This window comes from Tupaia chinensis, unplaced genomic scaffold (assembly GCF_000334495.1).
Source record: "Tupaia chinensis unplaced genomic scaffold, TupChi_1.0 Scaffold143996_1, whole genome shotgun sequence".
NCBI classification, from domain to species: domain Eukaryota; kingdom Metazoa; phylum Chordata; class Mammalia; order Scandentia; family Tupaiidae; genus Tupaia; species Tupaia belangeri.
In genome coordinates, this window is record NW_006203847.1 from 3,926,916 (window position 1) to 3,954,408 (window position 27,493).

Here is a 27,493-nt window from a genome sequence, read left to right on the forward strand (position 1 = left end):
GGGGGGTGATTTCTCGCTTTCTGTCTCTATGTCTCTCTCTGCCTGTCTGGCGAGCACATGCGCCCTATAGCGAAAAAACCTCTCCAAAAAAAAAAAAAAAGGGCACTAAAGAATGTAAGATCTCACTATTGCTTTGATGACATATTTGTAAAGGTTTTTGCCATAGGGCATTGTGCATACACTTACCAGTGAGAGAGAAACATAGTAAGAGGGAAAGGGAAAAATAATAACAGAGAAATATTGAGGAAAAGTGAGGTTGATATTCACACCACAATCCCTTCTCCAATATTCTCCTCCTGGGATTTCTGGGCACGCATGCACACACACCCAGTATGATTTTCAAGCCACTGGGACTTTTGAACAATGGTCAGCCACATTGGGAATCCAGCACCTTAATGACTATGTCACCTGCCAGCCCCTTTGATAATATTATCACAGGCTGAGTAAGAATAGATGTAGGCTATTGCATAAAGGTAAACATTTTTATGTTTGAAACTTTTCATTATTCTACTTCTTAAGGTAGTACTGAGACAATATGGGGCAAAGTTTTAAGGTATGTGTTTTAAAAACTCCTATTAATGAGTCACAGAGTCAGCCAGCTCCATGGTACAGGCATGATGCACTGCTCAGAAGCTGGATCCCATAGGGTGAATGCAGTTTGAATCCCCAGCCCAATCAGCCTGAAACACATGGGACACACACAAGAGCACCTAAGATCCAGTGAAGGGGGTGCAGAAAGGGACCAGTGTGTGGCCAGACACTGCAGAGTATTCCCATCTTTCCCTCTCTCATATGTGAGCACAGCTATTCTATCAAATAAAAAAGTCAAAGATGTCTACAGAGGGGATCAGATAGTGGTGCAGAAGTAAAATACAATGCTCTGTGAAGTAGACCCACATGGGAGAAGTCCAAGTCCAGAGTTCAAGTCCAGAGAATGCCCTGAGTATTTCAAGCATGGCTGTGCCCAGGGCTGGCAAAAGCTGGGGATAGACTAAGGAGTCAAAGTCAAAACCTTGTTGAGGGTTCTATCTGTCTTTCTCTCTCTCGTTTATGGAATAAATAAATAAATTTCTCTAAAAAGCACTTCTAAAGATACAAGAACCTTTAAAATTATTGGTTCAGTTATGTGACTGCTGCCATCGTGTGGTAATACTGTAAAACTACAGTTACAGATACATGTGTTCATTTTACTAATTTTAGGAGCAGAGGCTGCTAACCTAGTATCAAATTAAGAATAAATAAAGGCCTTTTGGTTATAATACACTCAATATACATGAAAATTCCAAAAATTTGCTATTTTGGGCTTCTTTTAAATTGGAGTTTTCTCTAAATGTTAAATGTCAAAAAAAGATATACAGAGTTTTTATTGCTGTTTCATTATTTTAATAATCTGTTTGCCTTTATATAACAGCCCACATCTGTTCCTACATTGTGCAAATCTAGTCACCTAAGGAAACAAATGCTTAAAAGTTCTCCTGACATTAGAGGAACACATGAGAAAAATACAAAGTTCTCTAACTGTCCAGGGGGGTTGTTATAGGACACGTACACTCTCCAGAGAGAGAAAGATTGAGAGGAAAAGTGAGAATCACCCCCTCCCCAGGGCCACATCACAGCCCCTTCTCATCCACTCTCCTCCTGAGGTTTTGGGCATGCACATGCGAGTTTCAAGCTGCCGGGTCCAAGACTTGAAACACAGTAAGCAATGTGGGAGTCCAGTGCCTTAACCACCATGTCACTTGCTGGCCCTTGCCCATATAAATTTTGACTGTAGTTGTTCAATGTCCTAATTACTTTTCTGGATGGTATACTCAAATAAAGTCTGATTTTAGAGCAGGAATTATTGTTTTTATTCTGCCAGGGGGCAAGTGCATGTGGGTGTGTGTGTGAGAGGGAGAGAGGGAGAAAGAGGAAAAGGGAGGTGGGAAGAGGGAGAGGGGAGAGGGGAGAAGGGAGAGGAGAGAGGGAGAGCAGGAGAGAGAGGGAAAAAGAGGGAAAAGAAAAGAGGGACTGCGAAAGAGAGGGGGAGAGAGAGACTCCATGGTCATGCCACAAGTCCTTCTCTTCCAGTTTTCTATCCTGCTGCGATCTAGAGCATGCATGCACATGTATCCAGCATGTTTTGCAAGCCACTGGGTCCTGGAGTCAAACTGCACAGCTGGCCATATAGGTTTCAGCTCCCTTAAACAGTAGGCCAAGGGCAGGCACCAGCACGAGATTATTAATCAAAAATAACTGGCATCAAATTACTACTCCTCTTTTTAAAACAATCATCTATTTAATTATATTTATTATTATTATTATTATTATTATTATTATTATTATTATATTATTACTTAATTTGACCAGAGAGAGATAGAAAAGGAAAGTGAGAAAGCAAGCCACCAGGTCCAACTCTCAAATCACGGTCAGCCATGTGGGAGTCCAGGGCATCAGACAACCCACCACCTGCTGGCCCCTCAAATAACTACTCTGATACATACTAGTTACATAACTCTGGGCAAGTCACAAAAGCATCTCTTTGGTTTCAGTTTGCTTGGGTGTAAAAGTGGGAATCTCACCATCTTTCTTACAAGGTGGCTTCAGGAATAAAGAAATCAGTCCAGGCATAGTGTTAAGCATATAAGTACTCAAATACCAGGATTCTGCACTTTTCATTTCAAAGTTATAGTCAAGGTGCTTTAGAATATGAATTCCTTAAGGACAGGGAGAGTCTTACTAATTTCAGCACCAACTTCCACCTCAATAAATTGTTTAGTGAATACATTTTATCACATCTGTTTGAAAAGAATGCTTTACTCCTCATCACAATCATCACCTTCATGTTTTATTTAACGAACTGAGAAGATGCATACTCCTAGATTATCAGGGAAATCATATACTTCAATAAGCACTTCAACCATAAAATTATGGGTAGAATAGGTCACCTACATACTACAAAAACCCTGCTACTCAAAGTATGATCTGCAAACCTGAAGCTTTGACAGCACTTGTTAGAGAAAGAAAATCTCAAGCCATACTCCAGACCCACTGAAGCAGAATCTACATTTTAATAAAAATCTGTAAATGATTCAATGCACATTAGAAATCAAGAAATACTGTTTTAAAAGATCCCAAAGTAATCTGTTGAAAGAAAGATTTCTATACCTGCTACTGCTCCATAAAACTCCTTTTTGGGGCAAAATAATTGACATCATTACTATAGAAAGTTAGTGTGAAATACTTTGTCTAAATGGTTCCAAGGGCTATCTGACAGCAGATTATGAAGTGGGGGTGAGGTGGGGAGAAGGGAATGATAGAACATAGGGCATAGAATGTGGGCCTCAGAAGATTGAACAATAGTTATCTGAGGTAGTAGATGCTAAGAGGAAAGAGCATAAATGTGCAAGCACTAAAAAGTGAGATGGTGGGCCAGCAGGTGATGGCCAATTCCAAAGTTTGAGTCCTAGACAAGACGGCTTGAAAAACATGCCATGCGTGAGTGCATGCATACCCAAAATCCCAAGAGGAGAGTGGAGTAGAGGGGACGGTGGCGTGGCCATGCCCTGGGGGGTGATTTCTCACTTTCCGTCTCTATCTTGCTCTCTCTCTCTCCAGCAAGCACACGTACGCGCGTGCGCGCGCGCACACGCACACACACACACACACAATGGTAAAAAATCTTAAAGAAAAAAAAGATGAGAGATGAAAGGTGGAAAGACACTTAAATGATTTATTTGATGAAATCAAATACTTACTCTGTTAGGCAGTACTCAAAATAAATAAAATCAAGGACAGCAAGTAGTGCGGTGGCAAAGGTGGCTGGATCTCCCATGGCTCACTAAGCAATTTGAATCTCAGTCAGTGGCTTGAAAAACTCATCAAGCGCATGTGCAGGTAAAAGTTTAAAACTTCTAATTCAATAACTTGTTTAATGAATACATTCCATTATATTTGCTTGAAAAAAATTTTTATAGAAGTTTACAATATGTACATTATAGATAATTCTAATAGACTCTCAACAGGTTTGAGTCCTGGACCTGGTGACTTGAGAAACACACTGGGAACATGTGTGTTGAGTGTCCAAAATCCCAAAAGAAGGGAGAAATAGAGTAAAAGGGATTTGTGGCATGACCATGTCACAGAAGGGGCATTGCTTTCTCCTCCAACCCCAGCAAGTGCATGTGCCCTCTGGCAAAATCTAAAAATAAAAAAGTAAAAAGAAAAGAAAGATGATTATAGAAGAGATATAAAGGAAGAGTAGGGCAGCAAGATGAATTTAAAGGCTCTAAAGGAGTCCAGTAAAGGCAGATCTAAACCAAAGCACTGCCAGGGAAAACATGGCACAAGGGATGGGGGGTATGAGAAATATTTAAACACAATTCTGATCATGTCACTGCCTCATTTCCTTTTCTTCCCTTTTGTTTCCTTTTTTTGAGAGAACTTTTGGTATGGGGAGAGGGTGTGCACTCACCAGAGACACAGAGCAAGTGAGAAAGTACTCCCAGGAGGGATGGCCACACCACAATCTCTTCCCCTCCATTCTCCTCTCAGAATTTTAGGCATGCATGTACATGTGCCCAGCGTTAAGATACAAGCCCAGGGTCTGGGACTCAAACCACAGTCGGCCATATGGGAGTCCAATGCCTTAACCACTATGATACCTGCTGGCCCTGCCACTCCCTCATTTAAACTCTTAAATAGACAAACCAAACTTATAGGAAAAGTCCACATTCCTTAACATAAGATTTGAGTCCCACTCAGCTAAGGATTCCAAAGCACTTTTTTCTTCTTGAGGGGGAGAGGTTTTTTTGCTATAGGGCATGTGCACTCATCAGAAAGAGAGAGAGACAGAGAGACAAAAAGTGAGAAATCACCCCCCAAAGAAGGATGGCCATGCCCCAATCCCTTCTCCTCCATTCTTCTCTCAGGATTTTGGGCATGCACACACACATGCCTGGTGTGGGTTTAAGCCACCGGGTGGGGTCTGGGATTTAAACGGTGGTCAACTACATGGGATTTCAGCGACGTAGCCATTACACCAACTGCTGGTCCCCCAAAGCACTTATAATCTATCACCACTACTGCATCGTCTCCTTCCCTTCCCTCTGAAATCCTGCCTGCCTGCCTCTTTTATCACATCTAATTGTTTTCATCCATTCTCAGTAGTATGTTGCCTCAGGTTCTCAACCTCAAACTTAGGGATTACCTATACTTTTGATTTTGTAGTCCTGGGGTACATTTAAATTAAACCTACTGATTCATCCATAATTGAAGCTGGATCAAAGAAATCAGGCTTCAGTTCTGTTCTCTCTCGTCGGTTCTTTGATGGTGGCTAAGGGAAAAAAAAAAGAAATAAGCATTTGTTATATCTATAAACCAGATAGTAACTGAAAACATCCAAGCAAATTACCATTAAATGTCCACATGGCCTGTGTGATTGTGAGTGTACCTTACAACACTTAAAATACTGTATAGTCAAATATTTAAAATTTCAAAAACTTTTATGGATAACTTTTAGAAAATTATTCTGAAAGACAAAAACTGGAAAAAATCTTTTCTCATTTTACGTTATAATCCCTCTCACAAATCATTTTCTTTTAAAGGCACCAAACTGCACTACTATAGAGAGAAGGTATATTAAATTACTATTTTCTTTTAAAGAGCCTATACCATGGTATACTTTTTAAAAGTATAATCAAAAGACCTAGCTTGGACCAGCAGTTAGCGTAATGGCTATGTCGCTGGACTCCCATGTAGCCGACTGCAGTTCAAGTCCTGGACCCGGTGGCTTAAACTCATGCCGGGTGCGTGTGCGTGTGTGCCCAAAATCCCGAGAGGAGAATGGAAGAGAAGGGATTGCAGCGTGGCCATCCCCCCCTGGGGGGTGATTTCTCACTTTCTGTCTCTCTGTCTCTCTGTGTCTGTCTGGCAAGCACACGCACCCTATAGCAAAAGTCTCTCCCCACCCCCTGCCAAAAAAAAAAAGAAAGAAAGAAAGAAAGAAAGAAAGACAGACCTAGCTTGTGGGACCAGGAGTTAGCATAATGGCTATGTCACTGGACTCCCATGTAGCCGACTGGTTTGAGTCCCAGACCTGCTGGATTAAACTCACGCCGGGCACGTATGCATGTGTGCCCAAAATCCCGAGAGGGGAATGGAAAACACTTTCTGTCTCTCTCTGTCTTTCTGGTGAGCGCACGTGCCCTACAGCAAAAATCTCTCAAAAAAAGAAAACAAACAAACAAATAAAACCAAGCTTGTTGTAATACATCACAGCTTTACTGCTTACTAGTTCTGTCTCCTTGGAGAGACCAACTACCCAAGCTTCAACTTCCTCAATCCTCTCAATCTACACTTCACAAAGTTGAATGAGATATGTGGCAAAATAAGATACAAACAAGTATTTTATATATTAAAAGCCTTAGTCATATACATAATTATTCATATAAAATAACCTTACAAATATATAACTTCCAAATAATTTCACCTCATTATCTGATCTCGTAATATGTCTCAATAACAGGATAGCAATCATATTTATCATTCTGATAATAAGTAGAAAGTTATAAGGTAATGTGATAATATACTAATTTATGAAGAATTTTAAAAATATGTAATCACTGGGACCAGCAGTTAGTGTAATGGCTATGTTGCTGGACTCCCATGTAGTTGACCGCGGTTCGTGTCCCGGACCTGGTGGCTTAGAACTCACGCCGGGTGCGTGTGCGTGCGTGCCCAAGATCCTGAGAGGAGAATGAAGGAGAAGGGATTGATGTGTAGACACCCTCATTGGGGGATGATTTCTCGCTTTCTGTCTCTGTCTCTGTCTGTCTAGCAAGCGCATGTACCCTATAGCAAAAGAAAACTCTCCCCACCCCCCAAAAAATGTAATAATTAAGTATTGTTTGTTTTTGTGATCAAATTAATAATACAAAATATAGCCTTTAAATCTATGTATGCCTAAATTAACCTCAAAGGAAAACATAATAAAACTACAACCTCATACCCTCACTAATCTCATCCTTGACTGGATCCCTTCTCATTACCAAACTCTAGCAAATATTTAATATTTTTGCAAAACTTAAATTTCATGGGAACTATTTCTCACTTTAATATCCAACCTTTGCCAAAAGATTTAAACTCAAAATCTTAACAGACATCATTAAATTTCTTACCAAGTCTATATCCATGGTGTCAAAATCCATTCCCTCATTAAGATCCTCAATCCTCCCTTCTGAGGACATCATAACATCTTCAACAATTGGCTCTTCATCATCTTCCATTAGGCTGGTACCACGCCGACTAGAGAAATATAAAACGAAGTGAAGATCTGAACCAATGTCATGACTGTTAATATACAGGCAGCAACTATGTGGCTCTCTACATTCAAGTACAATGGGAAATGATGGAATTAAAGGTCAGGGAAAATGATTAGGCATTGATCATGTCATCGATGATGTCAAAACCCTGAAGTTCACTTGTCTAAAACTCTTAAGGCATTATCTTTATTCTACATAACTTTGATACATTTGGCTTGATAGTTCTGATACCCCATATTCAAAGTGTGATAGAATTTCCCACATGGAAATATACAAGATACCTCAAATCCTTCTTGAAAGTAGGCAGGATACAAATTAATAAACAAACATAAAACAGAGGCCATATAAATGACATTTTCAGAAAACATGTATTTTTGTCAACATAAATGCGGACTTCAATCCATCACTCAATCATTCACTTAGTACCCAATGTGCACCATGCACACACATAAACATTCGCTCATATAGTGCCTACTATGACAGGCTTCTACTATGTCCTGTGGATGCCAAAAAGAAAACAAAAAAAGATGACTAAGACATGGTTCCTGCCCTCAAGGAGCTCACAGTCTACTATGGGAAACAAAGATAAACAATTAATTGTGACAAAATGTGGTAAATATTACAATGGAACTATGCATCAAGTTCTATAAGAATATACTAAAAGAAGGGATTAATTTTGCCTCAGGAAGAAATGGACAACACTTGTGGCAAAATTTGGATTCTTTTGCCCTATAAAACTCAAAGACATGTATAGAAATATAAAATTAAAAATTAAAAGACCAAAAGTTCTGTATGTTAACATACAGTTACAGGGAATAAGCTAAGTTCACAAATTATCCCAGATCTGTATGAAGTACCCAATGTTACCAGTGAAATTGAGCTTGACTTAAAAAAAAAAAAAAAAAAAAAACATTTATTTTTAAGTGCCAGTGGGTACATGTACTTGTGGGGGTTGAGATGGATACATTCCCCAATGGGATGTGGTCATGCCGCAATCCCTTCTCCTCCATCTCTCCATCCTATTGGGACTTTGAGCACACACGCACATGTGCTCAGGTTTTTTCCAAAGCCACTGGGATCAGATACAAACCACAGCGGGCCTTGTGGGATCCAGCTCCCTTAACCACTAGGCTAGGGCAAGCTTACATGTGACTTCTTGTTCCTGACATTACCTTCTTCTCTTTTTGAAAGATGCCTCTCCAAGAAAAGAGAAGAAAAGAAAAGAAAAGAAAAAAAAGAAAAGAAAAGAAAAGAAAAGAAAAGAAAAGAAAAGAAAAGAAAAGACACCAAAACCTCATCAATTATTTACTCAATGCTTACAATTTACATAGTAATATGCAGGGTCCTAAAAAATATAAAGATCACAAGACATGATATCTGATCCAGGCTACCTGGACAAATATGTTGATAATGGTCCTATTTCCTAACAGTTCTGGATAGTGAAGACAGTATAACTGTATTTCACAAAAGTACCTGTGAAGGGACTATGTGTGCTTTGTGGACCATGTCCAAGAAAACCAGAAATCCATTCTGCATTTTGTTTGCAGTACAAGGAAGATATATGTGATATAAACTATGGGGGGAAAAGAAAAATAATTTGGATGTACTTTCAATTATAAGTCAAATAAAATTACAGAAAAATTGTTGTAAAACTACAATTCTTTAAAGTTCCAGACAATAGACCACTTATGATATAACAACCAAAAGAAGCTTCTATTAATAGTTATTTAACTGAGATTATTTCCTGGAAGCTGTCAGGGGCAAGATTACCTTACAATTGAGAATGAAAATAAACTGCAACCAAAAAAAATAATGATGAATGATGTTGAGATGCTATGGAGGATCTTAGAAACTGGTGCAAAGTCTTGAGAACAAAGATATAGACCAAAATGATTATATCACAGAATTCAAGAATATTTGGACTGGTAACTGGTTGGAAGCTAAGAAATCACTTGCAGGACTCAGTATGAAATATGAATATATATGAAGAGGAATGTGGCCACAGAAACAGAGAAAAGGGGACAGAAATAAGTGATGGTACAGATGATGACCATATTAGCTAAATTAGAATCGATGCATGCCTCTTTAATAGCTTTTTAACTGAGATAATCCCTTGTACTCATGCAGAAGTGTATACTTTGTGTCTCTATGGGTTCTTAAGAACACTATGATGATAAGTAAATTTATATAGGCCACCAATTATAATAAATGATCATTTAAGAAAAATGTAAAATTCTTATCATTTAAAAATCAACAAAACAAAATATAAAGTTAGAAGAGGGTAACAATTACTATCTCCCAGTCTTAAAACATATACCACTTTATGTTACAAACAATACTTCCAAGCTCAAAAGCCTAAATAATAGAATAGTTACACTTTCCCTTGTATACCAATCAAAACATGAAAAATATTATCTAAAGACTGCTTATCTGCCATATCTTTAAAGTCAAAACTAATGAAGATTTCAGGAAGATTTATAAAGTTCTCATACAGAATCCAATAAAAACAGTATTTAAAAGATAAACTATAATTTCTTTAGTATTGAACATTTATTCATTCAATGAACATGTACTTAGAACCTTCCATGTGCCAAGCACTGACAGGCAATGAATATGATCCCTGCCCTTGAGGAGCTCACAGTCTAGAGAAAGGGACAAACTCATAAACAAATAATTACATTATCCTATAGCAAGTGCTATTAGAAATATAAATATATATAGTGTTATGGGAGAATAGATGACTGCAACTTCACTTAAGGTGTGACACCTGAGCTTGTTCTTTTATGATGATTCCACCAGTTGCCAGGGAATGGGATATGATACTAACATGTAGGCAAGGGCTATATTTTCAAAGATCGTGCATGCCATTAGCTAAGGAGTTTGCACTTTATCCAGCAGGCAATGGGGAGTCATGGAAAGGTTTTAAATAAAAAGAGTTAACATGGTTAAGATTTTAATTCTAGAATAGCAATTCTTGATGACAGTGTGAATGATGACGTGGTGGTGGGGGCGTGAAGGAAGGGGATTGGTGAGAAGATAAATGGGAGATTCAAGGCAAGGAAACCAGTTAGAAAAAGCTAATACAGTAGTTCAGGTGAGAGATGAGGACCTGAACTAGGTAGGGAAATCAAGTAAGATGTAACAGAACTGTATTTTTAATTTTGTGTACCAAAATAAACAAGGATTCAGATTTAAACTTTTCCAACAGATCAACCTAAGATTGGTCCTGTGGCTAACTAGGTAATATTTACCTTGAAAATTTTTTTTTTTCTGTTGGAAAGACCAATTTTTAGTTCCTTGATTATTTCAGCTTAATTACTCTAGAGAGTTTGCTGAAATTTTTAGGTAAGGCACACATTAGATATGTTAAAATGAATTAGTGAACTTCCTAGACTCAGACAATAAGGCACTCTCACTTACATGGCATGCTGGAGATTAGTTCGCAGTTTAACATAGCTCATTGCTGCTCTCTCCTGCTGTTGCCTTGCTTCCTCTTGTTGTCTTTGAGCTAACATCCATGTTACCTGCGTGCTTCAAGGAGAATTTTATTCTTCTTTTAACTTAACTTTTTTCTATGTAATTAATAAAGTTATAGTACAGAAAATAATCAAATGGACTTACTTATAATCAAGAGGAGTTTGATGATGTTCAGTCTGCATTGGATATACACTCATGAAGCTATCCTCAGGCCGTAGTCTTTTGGGCTCTCTCATGATAGTGGAGGTGAGCTGTGGTGTCTGCATCATAACAGGGGTGTGCAGTGTTTGTTCTCTGCTTAACCACATACTGTCACTACTACTACTTTCTTCAGCTGAAAATAAAAATTAACAGCAGTGAAAATCAGTCACTGATTTTGACTAATTAAAAATCTAATACAACCCACTCAAGTCAATGAACATCTGGTTGCTTGCCACATGCTAGTGCTAAGAACAGAGGCCATATAGCCATGTAAGGCACAATCCCTGCCCTTACAGTCCAGTTGTAGAGGAAGAACAGAAAGGCAATTAGTGGAAACAAGGAAAGGGGTCAGAGCCAGCTACCCGGAAACTACTTCTAAATGAAGTGGGTGTCTGGTAGGCTGTAAAGACTTTTTCTAGGCAGGGAGAACATAAACAAGAGCACTGAGGTGTGAAACAAGGAATCATATTAAGCTGATAAAATCTAACCTACACAAAGGGCAATTTCATATGGTTCAAATGAATAGTTTTCTACTCCTGGGGTAATAAAGACAGAAGGAGTGACAAAAGTGGCAAAAGATGGGAAGAGTGGCAAAAGAGTAGAGACCAGCCTCCATAGAACAGTAGTTACATGCTACACTGACTGCACTGGGTAAGTGTATAATCGTGCCCAAACTCCAATGGAGAAATAAAAGAAAAGGATTGCAGAGTGACCATGCCTTACTTGGGGGGTGGAGGGTGCAGTGTTTTATCTCTCTTTCTCTGTCAAGCACAAGTACCCACTGGCAATAGCGGGGGTGATGAGGCTAAGGGTGGATTAAAAAAAAATGGGAATCAGTTTGTGCAAATTCAGGTTAGCTGTGCCAAGGTTACAGAGAACTGTTGCTGAAAGGATATAATTTAGTGAGTTACATGTTTTAATAAATGTGACAACAGTGTGGAGGGTAGACTTAAGAACAGGAAGACCAGGGACCAGCAGTTAGCGTGATGGCTATGTCGCTGGACTCCCATGTAGTTGACTGCAGTTTGAGTCCTGGACCCAGTGGCTTAAACTCATGCCGGACGCATGTGCGTGCGTACTCAAGATCCCGAGAGGAGAATGGAGGAGAAGGCATTGAGGTGTGGCCATCCACCCTGGGGGGTGATTTCTCGCCTTCTGTCCCTCTCTCTGTCTCTGTCTCTGTCTGGTGAGCATACACGCCCTATAGCAAAAATCTCTCCAAAAAAAAAGAAAAAGAACAGGAAGACCAGTGAATAAAAAGACCAGTAAGAAAGCTAACAATAAAAGGAGACTTCTAAAGTTCATGGGGAGGGAGGAGGAGGAATTCCAAGTAAAAGTTTTATTTTGGTGCAAAAAATTTTTGAAATTGATGCATAATCATTTTTCATCATATACATTTTCCATGAACTTTTTGAAGACTGTGGCAAGTAAGATAGGGTAACAGGAATGGAGACAATAGGGGTTCGGTTCCCAATCTATGGGATGCACACCAATGAGCAGGTCTATGAATTAACAGAGAGGAACCACAAATCCATACATACATGAAGCACTAAACTCAAAATTATAAATTGGTTTCACATCCACAAGTTTTTTTTCCCTCCAAATATCTGTTTATGTCACCATGATTAATAAAAGGGAGATTCACAAACAAGTGTTACTGGATGGACAGTAACTTTTTAAACTGCTATATTTGGGAGGTAAAATTATAACACTTTGTGACTATGAGTTTGGAGGAAAACTATTTTAATAAAAAATCATCTATGGGTGCATATACATAGAAGTTCAATGGGTTTTTTGAGATATTTCTGCTATAGCATGCATATACTCATTGGAGACAGAGAGACAGAGAGAGCGAAAGTGAGAAATCACCCCCCAGAAGGGATGGCCATCTCTTCTCCTCCATTCTCCTCTCAGGATCTTGGGTATACACACACAGGCACCTGGCATGAGGTTTAAACCATCAGGTCCTAAACTTGAATTGCAATCAACTATGTGGGAGTACAGAGACATAACCATTACACCATCTGCTTTTCCCATTACTGTTAATTTTTATTTTCTTTTTTGAGAAACTTTTCTAATAGCTAATACCCTAGTAACAGATGGATTGGACATAAATTTCCCATTTTGCAGTATAACTCATCAGCCTTTAAATTCCATGTTTAAATCCCAATATTACCTTTAAAACTGCACCAACCTAGTCAACCTTTCAGTTATTTACCCTTCCTTCGAACTTACTAATGCCTCAATTTTTATGGCTCTCTTCAAAAACCTAAAAAGGAAGCATTGATTCTTGTCTGCAATAACTATATCAGGTTTGATAATCTGTATTTGTAAGAAGTTATATAAACACCAATTTGTATGTGTTTGATGAAGTCTAAGCAAAAGAATAGATCTGATGGCCTAGCACAAATCTAAAGCTATAAATTACTGGTTCAGATGAAAGAAACAATGGTATGCAGGGATCACCATCTTTCAATGTGGTAATATTTTCATTTAAAAAGAAAAAATGACTTAAAAATCATCAGCTTTAACCATTTTAACTGCCCAGACATACTGTAAAAGAAATTCCCCTGTCAACAGTGATGATGGGACTGTATGAGAGTCTTCAGAAAGTTCATACAATGTGCATTATCAAAAACAAATGTACAAATTCCAAAATAAACTCATACTTTCACTCATTTTTCCATGAACTTTTTGAAGTACCCTCATATAAACAGCCAAACCTAAAACTGTACAAGTTGCAAGTATAAGGCTATGCCTTTATACTACTGGACAGAATATACTAAAACTGTTAAACCATGCAACAAGTTTTAAACTCTGTATGCCTGATGATAAATAATGGCTGATGAATAATGGGCCCATTTTTAAAAATGGCTCGAAATTACTTGATACTTTTCACATTTAGAGGTGGAGGAGAGCCAGCCAGTATTAAGATGGAGAAGGCAGCTGGGTCCTACATGCCCAAGTGTGTGGTTCAAGTCCCAGATCTGGTGGCTTGAAAAATACTCTGAACATGTGTGTATACGTGCCCAAAATCCCTGGAGAACTGAGAAGGGACTGTTGCATGTCCATGAACCCTGGGGGGTGATTGCTTATTTTCCCTCTCTCTCTATCTCCCTCTGGTGAATGCATGTACCCTATGGGAAAAAAAATTAAACTAAAAAAAGAAGAGAGAGAGAGAGAGAGAGAGAGAGAGAGGGGGAGAATTATTTCTTTTCTCCTAGAATTCTCTGTGGCTGACTATTGCTTATGTCTCTTCTCCTAGAATTCTCTGTGGCTGACTATTGCAGAAGTTATTATGCTACACCAGTTTCTGGACCAAGCTTTAAGAAAATGGTAGTTTTTACTTCCTGTCTCTTGGGACAATTGTTCTTAGAGCCCAGTGGCATGTTGACATGGAGAGGTCATGTGTAGGTATCCTAGCATACAATCTAGCTGAGGTCTCAACTAATAGCTAGCGTCAAGTTAAGTGCCTCTCTACGAACAACCAAACATAATGGTCCCTGATATTTTGAATTAGTCACTGAGCAATAATAACTGGAAAAAAAATTTTTGACAAAGTCCCCAAGTATATTTTAAACCAATTCTGGAGTGCTAGGAGCCCAAGAGCTTCAAGTGCCATAACGAATTTCTACCTCTAACAAGATAGATAGCACTTTGTACTTCTATTAGGTGCTTCATGATTAATGATCTCTTCACAAAAATTCGAAATTGCAATCTCTCTAAATCTGTTATCCATATAAACTAGACGATCTGATCTCCCAGAAAACAACTTGGTCTGTAACACTGAGTCCATTTCCCTAAGTATATAGTTTAGTGACTAAAAAGCAGGTGCTCTAGAATGAGACTGCCTGGCTCTCCTACTTAACATCCATAACTTAACTAACATCTATAACTTAACATCTTCTACTTTGTACCTGTAACCTTAGGTAAGTTACTTAACTTCTCTGTGCTAGTATTACTTTCTGAAAACTGAGGGTATACCTAGAGTTGTGAAAACTGAGTTTATGTATATAAAATGTTTAAAACACATTTACACCAAATTGACAAGTTGTATCAGTTACTCAGGAACAATGCATATCTCAAATAAAAAACAAGGTAAACCTTAAGGACAAGTCACTTGGTAAACATTAGATATAAATACAAAGAGAAAATAACCTATATCCTTACTGAGTGCAAGCTGCATGCCCTCAACCACTTTCCGTTTTCCTGTAGATGGTTTTGACTTTTTACTCCGCACCGTTGACCCCCGACTACTGATTCCACTAATGACTGACATGGTGTCATCATCACCACCCGCTAGCAAAGAATTTCGGTAAGACATCAACGGAAGCCATACGTCTTCTCTTCGGAGTGACATCTGAAAGGTCATGAACTTTTCCAAGTAAACATACCTTAAAAAGAAGTAGAAACTGTTAACTCTGATACATAAAACTTCCAGTTCTACCAACCTCTAGCTATGTGAATGAGTGTGGACATAGTACTTCATTACTCAATCTTAGCCTCTTTGTAGATTCTATCAAGACTCTCACATCAAATGGAATAGAACATTTCAGCTTATTATCTGTTGAGTACCTACTATGTCCCTAGCACAAAGATAGATACAAAGATTAATCAGATATAGTCCTTACCTATAGAGAAGCTCTGGCCTGATGGAAAACTGTAAATTTACCATTATCCATGTACCTAAAGGCTTATATGTAATATTGTGATCAAAATCCAACTAACATTCATGTAAATGCTATGTGCTATACATCTTTGAGGTTCCTTAACTATTTTTATAATTCCATGAGGAAGACATTCTTCCCATTTTACAGATGAGAAAAAAATAAGAAAAATTAAGAACTAATGTGCTCCAGCTGGGTACTACTTTATAGAACGTTCATTCTACTCACTGGGGTCTACGCCTAAAGTCAGACTTGGGTACATGTATAGGTATGTGTCAGCTGTGCTAGCTATTGGATATATTTAGACTAATTAAGTTCATTGGCAGAACAATTGAATGGGGGGGAGGGCATGGAGGGCAGCCGTGGATGCCAAGGACAATGGGGGAGGAGGATGGGACATAGCAGAGGGTGGGGGATGGGGAATCAAGGATGGCAAAACAAAAGGCAAGGTATGCAGGACATAAGAATTGGAAAATTATTTTGCTGAGAACATGTATGTTGATGTGCTTGATTGAGCCAATGCACAGTGTATTTGGGATGGAAAATTCATTTGTGTGTTGTGATGGTGTACAGTGAATTAATGTAGAAAATGAATAAATTTTAAAAAAATTTTAAAAAAAGAACTAATGTGCTCATAGTCATAAAATTGAATAAGTAGCACAACCATGATTCAAGTCCTAGGCTCTGATACTAAGAATTCAGTAAGGGTAATTTGTGCTCTAAATAAATGAAGGCAATTACTTGTCAACTAACTGAAATTACAATACAAATATTTGCTGTCATTTTAATAACTAATTTCAATCAATTCAACAGTTTTGGTCAGCATTAAAGAAAGGACAGGAAATATAGATTTAAAAACATACTACTGGTCTGTTATTTTAATGACAAAATGCATCTGTCATGCATAATCCTCAAACCATGGCTTACAAACTTTCAGTAAAAATATTCTCACTGGTAGAGACATTACACTATCTAGCACCTTATACCTTAATAAAACATTACCAATAAGTGGCCCTCTCTTCCTCCTCAACCCAGAAATTGCCACTAATCTGAATTTCCTATTTATCATTCCCATGCATGTTTCGTGTACCTTTAATGTAGAAAGAGGTGTCTATTCACATAGTACAGGTTTCTATTATGCTATGTTTTTAAAATGAAGCCATTTTGATTGCTATAAGCAATTCCATATACATACATACACACACACACACGGAGTGACATCTGAAAGGTCATGAACTTTTCCAAGTAAACATACCTTAAAAAGAAGTAGAAACTGTTAACTCTGATACATAAAACTTCCAGTTCTACCAACCTCTAGCTATGTGAATGAGTGTGGACATAGTACTTCATTACTCAATCTTAGCCTCTTTGTAGATTCTATCAAGACTCTCACATCAAATGGAATAGAACATTTCAGCTTATTATCTGTTGAGTACCTACTATGTCCCTAGCACAAAGATAGATACAAAGATTAATCAGATATAGTCCTTACCTATAGAGAAGCTCTGGCCTGATGGAAAACTGTAAATTTACCATTATCCATGTACCTAAAGGCTTATATGTAATATTGTGATCAAAATCCAACTAACATTCATGTAAATGCTATGTGCTATACATCTTTCAGGTTCCTTAACTATTCTTATAATTCCATGAGGAAGACATTCTTCCCATTTTACAGATGAGAAAAAAATAAGAAAAATTAAGAACTAATGTGCTCCAGCTGGGTACTACTTTATAGAACGTTCATTCTACTCACTGGGGTCTACGCCTAAAGTCAGACTTGGGTACATGTATAGGTATGTGTCAGCTGTGCTAGCTATTGGATATATTTAGACTAATTAAGTTCATTGGCAGAACAATTGAATGGGGGGGAGGGCATGGAGGGCAGCCGTGGATGCCAAGGACAATGGGGGAGGAGGATGGGACATAGCAGAGGGTGGGGGATGGGGAATCAAGGATGGCAAAACAAAAGGCAAGGTATGCAGGACATAAGAATTGGAAAATTATTTTGCTGAGAACATGTATGTTGATGTGCTTGATTGAGCCAATGCACAGTGTATTTGGGATGGAAAATTCATTTGTGTGTTGTGATGGTGTACAGTGAATTAATGTAGAAAATGAATAAATTTTAAAAAAATTTTAAAAAAAGAACTAATGTGCTCATAGTCATAAAATTGAATAAGTAGCACAACCATGATTCAAGTCCTAGGCTCTGATACTAAGAATTCAGTAAGGGTAATTTGTGCTCTAAATAAATAAAGGCAATTACTTGTCAACTAACTGAAATTACAATACAAATATTTGCTGTCATTTTAATAACTAATTTCAATCAATTCAACAGTTTTGGTCAGCATTAAAGAAAGGACAGGAAATATAGATTTAAAAACATACTACTGGTCTGTTATTTTAATGACAAAATGCATCTGTCATGCATAATCCTCAAACCATGGCTTACAAACTTTCAGTAAAAATATTCTCACTGGTAGAGACATTACACTATCTAGCACCTTATACCTTAATAAAACATTACCAATAAGTGGCCCTCTCTTCCTCCTCAACCCAGAAATTGCCACTAATCTGAATTTCCTATTTATCATTCCCATGCATGTTTCGTGTACCTTTAATGTAGAAAGAGGTGTCTATTCACATAGTACAGGTTTCTATTATGCTATGTTTTTAAAATGAAGCCATTTTGATTGCTATAAGCAATTCCATATACATACATACACACACACACACACACACACACATATATAGTAAATCATTTTCTAGTTAATGGATGCTAATATTGTTTTGAGTTTTACCCTATTCAAAAACAATGCAACAATGAACATTCTTTTATGAGTGTCCTTGTGCATACAATAAAGAGTTCCTGTAAGGTATCTGCTTATGAACAGTATTAGCGGGTCACTTAGTGATTTTAGTAGGGAAAATCTTAAGCTTTACTAAACATTAATCTATGCTGTCACCAGCAATGTATAAAAGATTCTACTGCTCCATATCCATGGCAGTATTTGACACTATCAGACATACCAGTTTTTGCTAATGTTAGGTAAGAAATGGTATTTTATTGTTTTAATTAGTATTTCTCTGATTTGAACAACATTCCCATGACCTCAGAAAATACTCTAGTGTCACTTCCCATTCCATTCAATATCTCTAACCCTAGAAGTAACCACTACTGTTATTTCTAAGCACCATAGTTTTGTCTGCTTTAGAATTTCATATAAAATCCATAGTCTTTACATGGAAAATACAGGTGGAGTTTTCAGAGATTATCTACATTTTTTTTTGAAGAGGTTTTTGCTATAGCGTGCTTGTTCTCGCCTGAAAGAGAGAAAGCGAGAAATCACCCCCCCCGGGGGGGGGATGGCAACACTGCGATCCCTTCTCTATTCTCCTCTTGGGATCTCGGGCATGCTCTCACACGCGCCCACGTGAGTTTAAGCCACCAGGTCCAGGACTTGTACCGTGGTTGACTACATGGGAGTCCAGTAACATAGCCATTGCACCAACTGCTGGTCCTGAGATTATCTACATTTTGAAGCAGTTATATTCTTCTACTCTTTTATACTTCATAATCCAAATAGGAAGGTGGAAATAAGATTGAGAATTTAATTTTTTTTGGTCTTTTTTATTTATAAGTCAACATACTAGGAGACCCTGTTTAAATGACCCATTGAGAATAAGAATAGTAGTTAGATAAAACAGGGGCTTGTACTTTCCCGTATTACTACAGATAAAGACACAGACTAATAGGGGTATTTCTGATGGATTACCAATATTATTGTCTTTTAAATGCTCTCTCCTTACTTTGGCTAAGGCAAAAATGCAAAGAAAATTACATAAAGCATTCAAGTTATAGCTGAGGAGCCACAACTACACTGGAAGAGGAACACACAATATTAAAATGGAGTATTATGCACAGAATATAGTTATAATTCTTAAAATATAGAACTGCCAAAGTATAAAGCTTATTTGTGTTAATGCAATCCTACAATACTAATGTGTGTTTTGAAGAAGAGAAAATATACGTAACAAATTACTCTTAAGAATTACAAAATAATATTAAATAAGACATTTCTAGCAAATACATACACTGTTCTTTTGTCTTGTCGGAGTAGTTTAGAAGAAAATTCACTCAGAATATCAAGAAATGCAAAATTTAAAGGTGGATGACTCTCCCCTTGTGGATTAGGCTCTTTAAAAGCAAATTCTATGCCATCTCTGCAAAAAGGAAAAATCATGTATTTAAAGGACTATAAAAAAAATAACTAAGAAAAGAAGTGTTAACTGTATACTTTCTTTTTAATACCAAGTATTATCTTTATCATCCTTATAATTTGAATAGAAAATAAAGTGATGTGAAAACAAATAAATATCTTTATATTTTATGTTACTTTCTTTGTATTTTGTTACTCACTTTAAAGAAAAACAATTAACATACCAGCTAACCTTCAGTATGAATGTGGTTTACTAAATGTACATTCTTTACTCAGTACTCTTTTCCATATAAAAGAACCTAAATTCTCTCACATAATGACCAGTATACCTTACGTCTATTTTTTTAATATAAAGGAGATTTATCCTAATACATAAAACTAACCTTAAAATAATAATTAATGATATTTGCAATGATCCTTTTAAAACTAAAATTTTAAAATTAAACTCTACTCAAGGCCCATTGTAATTCTATGAGGCAATGAATACCTCTATTAACCAAGATATCAACCCAATATTATACGCTTATCAAAAATGTAACTGGGCAAAAAAACAATCCAGATGGAATTGGGGAAGAAAAGTGGTTATTACATAAAAAAAATCAGATCTTTCTTCTCAAAATAATTACTACATGTGTGATCCTTAAATAACCATCAAATATATTAAAAGGCACAAAACTAATTTTGAAGAGTTTTAGAACGAGGTGAAAGGAAAAGGTAAATAAAACTTGGGGAAGGGATGGGCTTAATTTAAATGTAAGCATGAAATTTTCTGCAAGAGACATTTAACACTGTTTTTAACTAAGTAATAAGCAAGAGGATAAAGAGACAAAAGAGGCAGGCATCAATGAAGGAGAGTCCAAGTCTCTTAATAGTTGCAAAGATAAATTTCTTTAACCCACAGATAAGAGATGAAGAGTTTTAATATACAAATGCTGGTTATGTTAAAGTTCTAAAATATACTCATACTTAAAAAAGTACAGTTAATCACTAAGGTGCATGCCCAATATAAAATAAGATGATTTTCAATTTTGGTAACAGAAAGAAAAGGCACAGAGAAAAAAGGTCATGGCTCAAAATAAGGGAAATGGTCATAACAAAAAAGAGAACAGAACCAAAAGAGAAAATGTATGATAAATAAATCAAACTTCACAGATTTTTCAATTTTTTTAAAATGAAGGCTTTAGGGCGTGTGTGCTCACTGAAGATAGAAGAGAGAGAGAAAATAAGCAGAAAAAGTGAGAGATCACCCTCCAGGGGAGACAGCCATGCCACAATCCCTTTTTCTCCACTCTCCTCCTGGGATTTTGGGCATGCACACACATGCACCTGGTGTGATTTTCAAGCCACCGGGTATAGGACTTAAACCACAGTTGGCCACGTGCCTTAACCACTGCACCACTTGCCTGTCCCAAGAGGTCTCTATTGAGTAGTAAGATTATGAGAAAAATTGATGACATTTTAGTAATGTCTGATGAATAAATATGGCTTTGCTTCATGTAATTCATAAAAAAATTTGTAGTTTTAATTGAAACTAACACCTTCTTATAAAGGAACTTTTAGTCTCAACTCATTTGTTGATTGAAGTAGCACCCTTACTGGTTCTTAGATTTAATGAAGGAGATATGATGCAGATTTTAAAAGAAAGCATAAATTTAATTTAGTTACTTCAAATGAAAGGGTTACATACAAACAAGTTTCATGATTAAAAATTTTGAGCTGAATAAAATGTATGCTGCTTACTTGTGTAGCATGGCAATGGCTTCTCTTGTTTTCAATTGATCGAGTCCAAAAGTTAAAGCAAACCGTCGAGCAAGTTCTTTTATGCCACTAAATGTTGAAGATGACCTATCAAAATTATAGCCATTTTCCTGTATCATTTCATTAAAAAGCTGTTTGAGGGGGGGAAAAAAACATTTAAAAAACTGATAACCATGGATTAATATATTTTAAAATATATTTTCTATTTAAAATATGTAGCTGTTCAACAAATGAGGCACTGTATTTTATCCTAAAAAAAAAAAAAAAAAAAAAGGGCAAGATTTTTAAAAAACATGATACAAGTGTCAAAAACAGCAGCACCTCATATATTTAGACAAGAGGTCTAAATGGGTTTTTATACTAGAAGTCATTACTGACATTACAAACTCTTTAAATTAGTTTTGACAGAATACAATTCGTGGGGACTAAGTATATTGTAACACAGAACATAAAAATATAAAGAAAAAAGAAACCCAATAAATTACTATAACCTATTATTTACATATAAGTAATAAATCTTCACATTAACAATTTTAGCGTAATGTAGTGAGAGCTTTGGAATTTTGATGTCTTTTCCTTAAACAACTATTAATTACTAGACTTTATCCAAAAGAAATGACAATAATATTTATGCCAATACTATGTAGTGCTATTTATTATAATGGTAAAATTGTAAAATACTTCAACATCAAATAAATGATATTGATTAAATTATGGCTATTCCACAAAAAGAGTATTACATAATCATTACAACATGCCAGGTATGTTAAACCTCTAGGTATTTAGTTCAAGAAACTAAAGTCAGTATTTCAAAGATATATGTGGCGAGACAGGCAAAACTTGTAGCTATCTAAGGTATGGAGGAAATAATAGGGATGGTAGGCAGTTTGCCAACATTTGTGAAAATGTACGCATATGATATTAGTGGTAGCAATTCTACCTTAAAATATTGGGTTATATGAAAAGTCATGACGTATTTTCTATGCAAAAATGTGTCATGACTTTTCTGACAACCCAATTTTTATCCAATGTGGTAACAGGTCAAATTTCAAAACTAGTATACAAGGTAGTAAGTACAGTGCAGCACTGTTTGTAATACAAAGATGTCAGGAATAATTTAAAAGTCCCTCAATCAAATATTAGCTAAATATTGGGTCATCAAAAAAGTCAGAACACATTTTGGCATAGAAAAATGCATCATGACTAAAGACATTATGGCATCACTCAAAATAGCCAAGATATAGAAGCACACTAAATGTGTATCAATGGGTGAATGGGTTAAAAAAAATATTTTTACAATTGCAAACCATCTATGATTTATAAAATCATAGATAAGCCTGGAAGATGTTAGGTTAAGTCAAGGAAGCCAGGCACTGAAGGGCAAACACCCTATGATCTCACTTACGTGTGTAATCTAAAAATGTTCAACTCATGGAAGCAGAGAACAGAATAATGGTTATGAGGCCCTGTGGTTGGGAGAAAATAGATGTTGGTCAAAGAGTACCAAGTTTTTAGTTAGACAGGATGAAATCAGTTATAGAGATCTCCTGTATAGTATTGTAACTACAATCAAGAATAATTTATTATATGTTTGAAATTTACTAAATGTCCTTACCACATACATACTACAAAGAATATAAGGTAATGTATATGTTAAGTAGCTCAATATAATTATTTTGCAATGTACACATTTATCTAAACATCATGTTGTACATGCCAAATACATACAAACTTTGTCAATTACTGCTGCTAAAAATAACAAGATTGTTAAATTAAAACATTAAGGATAAGTTGATTTTGTTTCTCTTATCTGAGTGCTCCATAGATAACAGGTATTATTTCATAATGGAAGAAAAATGTAAATGCTATCTTTAAAATCTTTTATATTTTATTAATTTTAATAAAGTATTTAAATTTACAAATAAAGTTTAAAATATTCATCTACATTTCTAAAAGGCAAAAGTTCATCAAATGAAATGGGTTATGTTTTGCATCCAAATTTTGTCTCTAATGACAAATGTATAGTACTAAGCAAATAATTTTACTTAACTAAACCTGCCTTGCATTGTCAAAATGAAAATGACTGCTGAGTTTCGGCTATTCACTTTATATACAGTCACTAAAATAAGTCTGACAGTATATGGAAAGATGAAGTAAAATTCACTTGAAAGCTACCAAAGCAACATTTTGGTTATTATTTTTTTCAAACAGAAAATTTTATAAACAATTTATAAAGACTGTCCTGTATTTTTTTGTCTCAAAGTATAAATTATAAAGAACTTTTATGTATTAATTTAGGTCTGCACTTAAGTGCTACACAATAGCCATTGAAAGATGTATTATCCAATATATTTATTTAAAAAATATTTGATTGAGGGACTTTTATTTTTACTTTTTTCTATTATAAACAATGCTGCAATATACTACCTTGTACAACAAATATTGAAAACTTGTCCTGTTACCATCCGGGATAGTTTTTTTTTTTTTAAGTCGAATTGCTACTGCCAATGCCACACACATTATAAATTTTCATGAATGTTGCCAAACTGCCTAACATACCTATTTCCTACAAACCTTAGACAGCTATCAGTTTTACTAATCTTGCCAGCTTGAAAGCAAAAAGTTATCTCACTTGCACTTCTTTGTCAACTAGTACGGCTCAATATTTTGTATTTCTACTTTCATGAGTTCTGTGTTACATCTTCTTCCAATTTCACCCAGTTTTAATAAGTTAACCTGTTAACTCTTAAGTGCTACTTAACTAAATCTGGAGCTCTTCATGTCTTACCTGTTGCAAACTGAGAATAAGGGTCTTAGCACACTGAATTTTGTCTATCTGCCTCGTTTTGCTCATCGTTTCTTTGATAATATCTCCATAATCATTATAATACTAGAAAAGAAAGTTGCACAAATTAGGACTTACTCTCTTAAATCTGTTGGGAAATAAAACGAAATGTGGTTAGTTATAAAAACATGTCACTATCATTTTGGCCAAAATTATGTCTTCAAAGACAAGAAGGAATATTGCCAAAATGTTAGATCATTCTAAGCACATAATCTGTAAATTCAGTGAAATTCAGAAATACCAAACAGTTAAGAGCTAATCAAATTACACTCCAGACTTGGTTTTAGAAAAGTATGGAATACAACAATTATTACATTAAGCAGATTTTCAGAAGTAACAGCAGAAGGAATGTTCTCTTGTAAACTACTGTATGTAATGGATATAATCACAGTTACTGTCTTAACTTATACAGTGCTACCAGATATATAAGCCATGAGCAGCTTATAACTTTATTAACTTTGGTTATAGAAATTAACATTTGGTAAATAATACGTACAAGAAAACTTATTGGTTTTTTTTAAAGTCGAATTGCTACTACCAATGCCACACACATTATAAATTTTCATGAATGTTGCCAAACTATAGTCCCAGCTATAGCGGTGTACATAGGGCATTATTTTGTGACAGTGGAGCCATGTGGGAAGGCCCTGGTTTCAGTCCCCAGGTCAGTCAATATGAACAAGTGGGCAAGCTGGAAAGCTGGGGTCAGGCAGGGGTATATTGAGGCATGATGAGACCCTCACAGGGTCTCACTATCATTTAAAATTATATGACATATATCACACATTTGTTACAAGAATATTTTTTCTTACTGAAAATCATTTCAAAATACATACACAACTATCAGAGCTAATAAAATATCCATGTTTCTATAAAAAATATGGCTTTACTCTAGAATATTTGAGTCTAAAAGTTTAAAATTTGTAAAATATGTTAATAAACTTTTAAGTTTTCTTAAAAAAGATAACTATTATGCCAAGTGATTTAAGTTGCAAAACAATCTTCAATAGTGCTTAATTCAGAGGTTATCCCAGAGAAGGTTAACTAGATTTTGACAAATTTATTACATATATTTTATTTCTTGAAAGTGAAGGCTTAAAGTCTACATTTCTAATTTTATTTTATTTGAGAAAGAATTTTTAGAACTATCTTACCATATTTAGTCACATACTGTTAGTATAATTAACAGTATCCTTTCTAATACTATTTCTAAAAGAGAATTTCACATATATTTGTGAAAATTTTAAATAAATAACTACTGGGAATAAAGCAGACTTTGAGAGCCAAAAGGCAACCTTAGCTATCACCGTGGAGCATGAAGAAACTCAGGACACAAAATATATTGAATTACTCAAGGTTACAAGCAGCATGGTAATCAAGGTGAAACTACCACCTGGGTTCTCCTAGCTTCTAAAACACTTTTTTTTTGGGGGGGTGGGGTGGGGGGGGTGGGTATTTGCTATAGGGCACATGCATTCACCACAAAGACAGAGACAGAAAGACAGGCCCAGTGTAAGTTCAAGCCACCGGGTCCATAACTCTAACTGTAGTAGACTCCTTGAGTCCAGCAATATAAGCATTATGCCATCTGCTGGTCCCAAAACAACTTTTTAATATGACATCAAGCAGAGGAGGTATACCGTGTTATTGTACACTAAATCGTAAAGCAATTTCTTTTCTTTTTAAGTGTATTTATTTCTTTCACAGAATGAAAATGTGAGAAAAGCAGTCTTGACAGGGTATTAAGCCATCATGCTCCTCCCCCCGGCCTTCTCAGCTTGCCAGGATTCTGGGCACATCTGTCCGAAGTACAAAGGTTGACCAGGGAACCAAACCCCTGATCTTCCACATGGATCCAGCTTCATTTGAGCAGCACATTACCACAGTGCCACAGAGCTGGTCCTATAACTGCAATTTCTAACAGTGACAGTCACCCTCACACAGGCCACTTCCAATGTTCCAAATACAAATGAATGCAATAAACTCAACATGTCCATTCATTAGAGTAATTCAAGTATCAAGTAAATGATACTTAAAAACGTTAAGTATATTTAAACAGATTTTTTCCATATAAAAAATTAATTTACTATCTAAAAAGTTCGATTGCAACCAAGCAAAAAAGCTACTCCTACAATATTTAAATATTTAAAGCTATCTCACTATCCATTTTTCAATTTTACCTTCATATACTGCTTGAAGATATCTGCAGCTGTATTCATCTCCACCACTGAATATACAATTAACTTACAAAATGCTGCAAGTAAATTTCTTCTCTTGTGCAAAGCTGCAATTTTACTGGCTTCTTCCTCCTGCTGACCATCTGGGGAAAAAAAGATCAAAACATTAAATCATCTTGTATTTTACTTTAACCATATTTTTTTAAAAAAAGATTCTCACTATAAAACCTCTTTTATTGGAAAATGTTTAAAAGGGAAAAAATTAAAAATTATAACTACTCATAATTTATTACAATAAACCATTTTTTTCTGATGCCAAATAATAATGTGAAGGTAGACATGTGATCACAGAACAGTAATAAAGGAAGGGAGGGTGTTAAGAGGAAGTGTTAAGAGGGTGTGAAGTCAGCTTAGCTTGCCTAACGCATTCATATACTTACCTATGAGAACAGTTTGTCAATGAGATCTGCATGTTCAATGTCTGTTGGTTAAGATTCTCCCTTTCCTGAAAAGGGCTAACCTTCTCCTATCCCTACCAAGTCTGATGTCACCACACCTCACCTCCACCTCTTACTGACATTTTTCCTTTCCACATATTAAACATATTCAGTTACACTGCCCTAGGAATCATCCTGTCTTTTAAAGATAACTTCAAATATTTCTGCTCTGATCCATGTGAGATCTTAACATTCAGATCCCAAGACAAACTTACTTCCCCATTAGTAGTTGTGGAAGCCTCACTACAACCTCCAGTACTACTGAATTATTGTTTCTAATGATCTAATATAATAGGGTAACTAAAACTGTGAAGACTATAATATAAAAAAGGGTTTTTAAATTTTAT

The 27,493-nt window shown here is 36.1% G+C and overlaps 1 protein-coding gene across 6 annotated transcripts in view; it reads right to left on the reverse strand.

Moving 5' to 3' along the window:
* Nucleotides 1-27,493, reverse strand: part of STAG2 (STAG2 cohesin complex component) — a 169,616-nt gene that overhangs the window by 6,048 nt on the left and 136,075 nt on the right. For 5 of the 6 annotated variants that reach the window (XM_027767187.1, XM_027767186.1, XM_006165696.3 and 2 more), the window contains 9 exons: nucleotides 26,653-26,792; nucleotides 24,416-24,517; nucleotides 21,610-21,758; nucleotides 19,745-19,873; nucleotides 15,150-15,373; nucleotides 10,923-11,112; nucleotides 10,722-10,832; nucleotides 7,158-7,284; nucleotides 5,237-5,314 (listed from right to left, as the gene is read on the reverse strand). In XM_027767187.1, the coding sequence (XP_027622988.1) occupies nucleotides 5,237-5,314; nucleotides 7,158-7,284; nucleotides 10,722-10,832; nucleotides 10,923-11,112; nucleotides 15,150-15,373; nucleotides 19,745-19,873; nucleotides 21,610-21,758; nucleotides 24,416-24,517; nucleotides 26,653-26,792 (1,250 nt within the window). The remainder of the gene's footprint in view (nucleotides 1-5,236; nucleotides 5,315-7,157; nucleotides 7,285-10,721; nucleotides 10,833-10,922; nucleotides 11,113-15,149; nucleotides 15,374-19,744; nucleotides 19,874-21,609; nucleotides 21,759-24,415; nucleotides 24,518-26,652; nucleotides 26,793-27,493) is intronic. The other variant, XM_027767190.1, reaches the window with a different exon arrangement.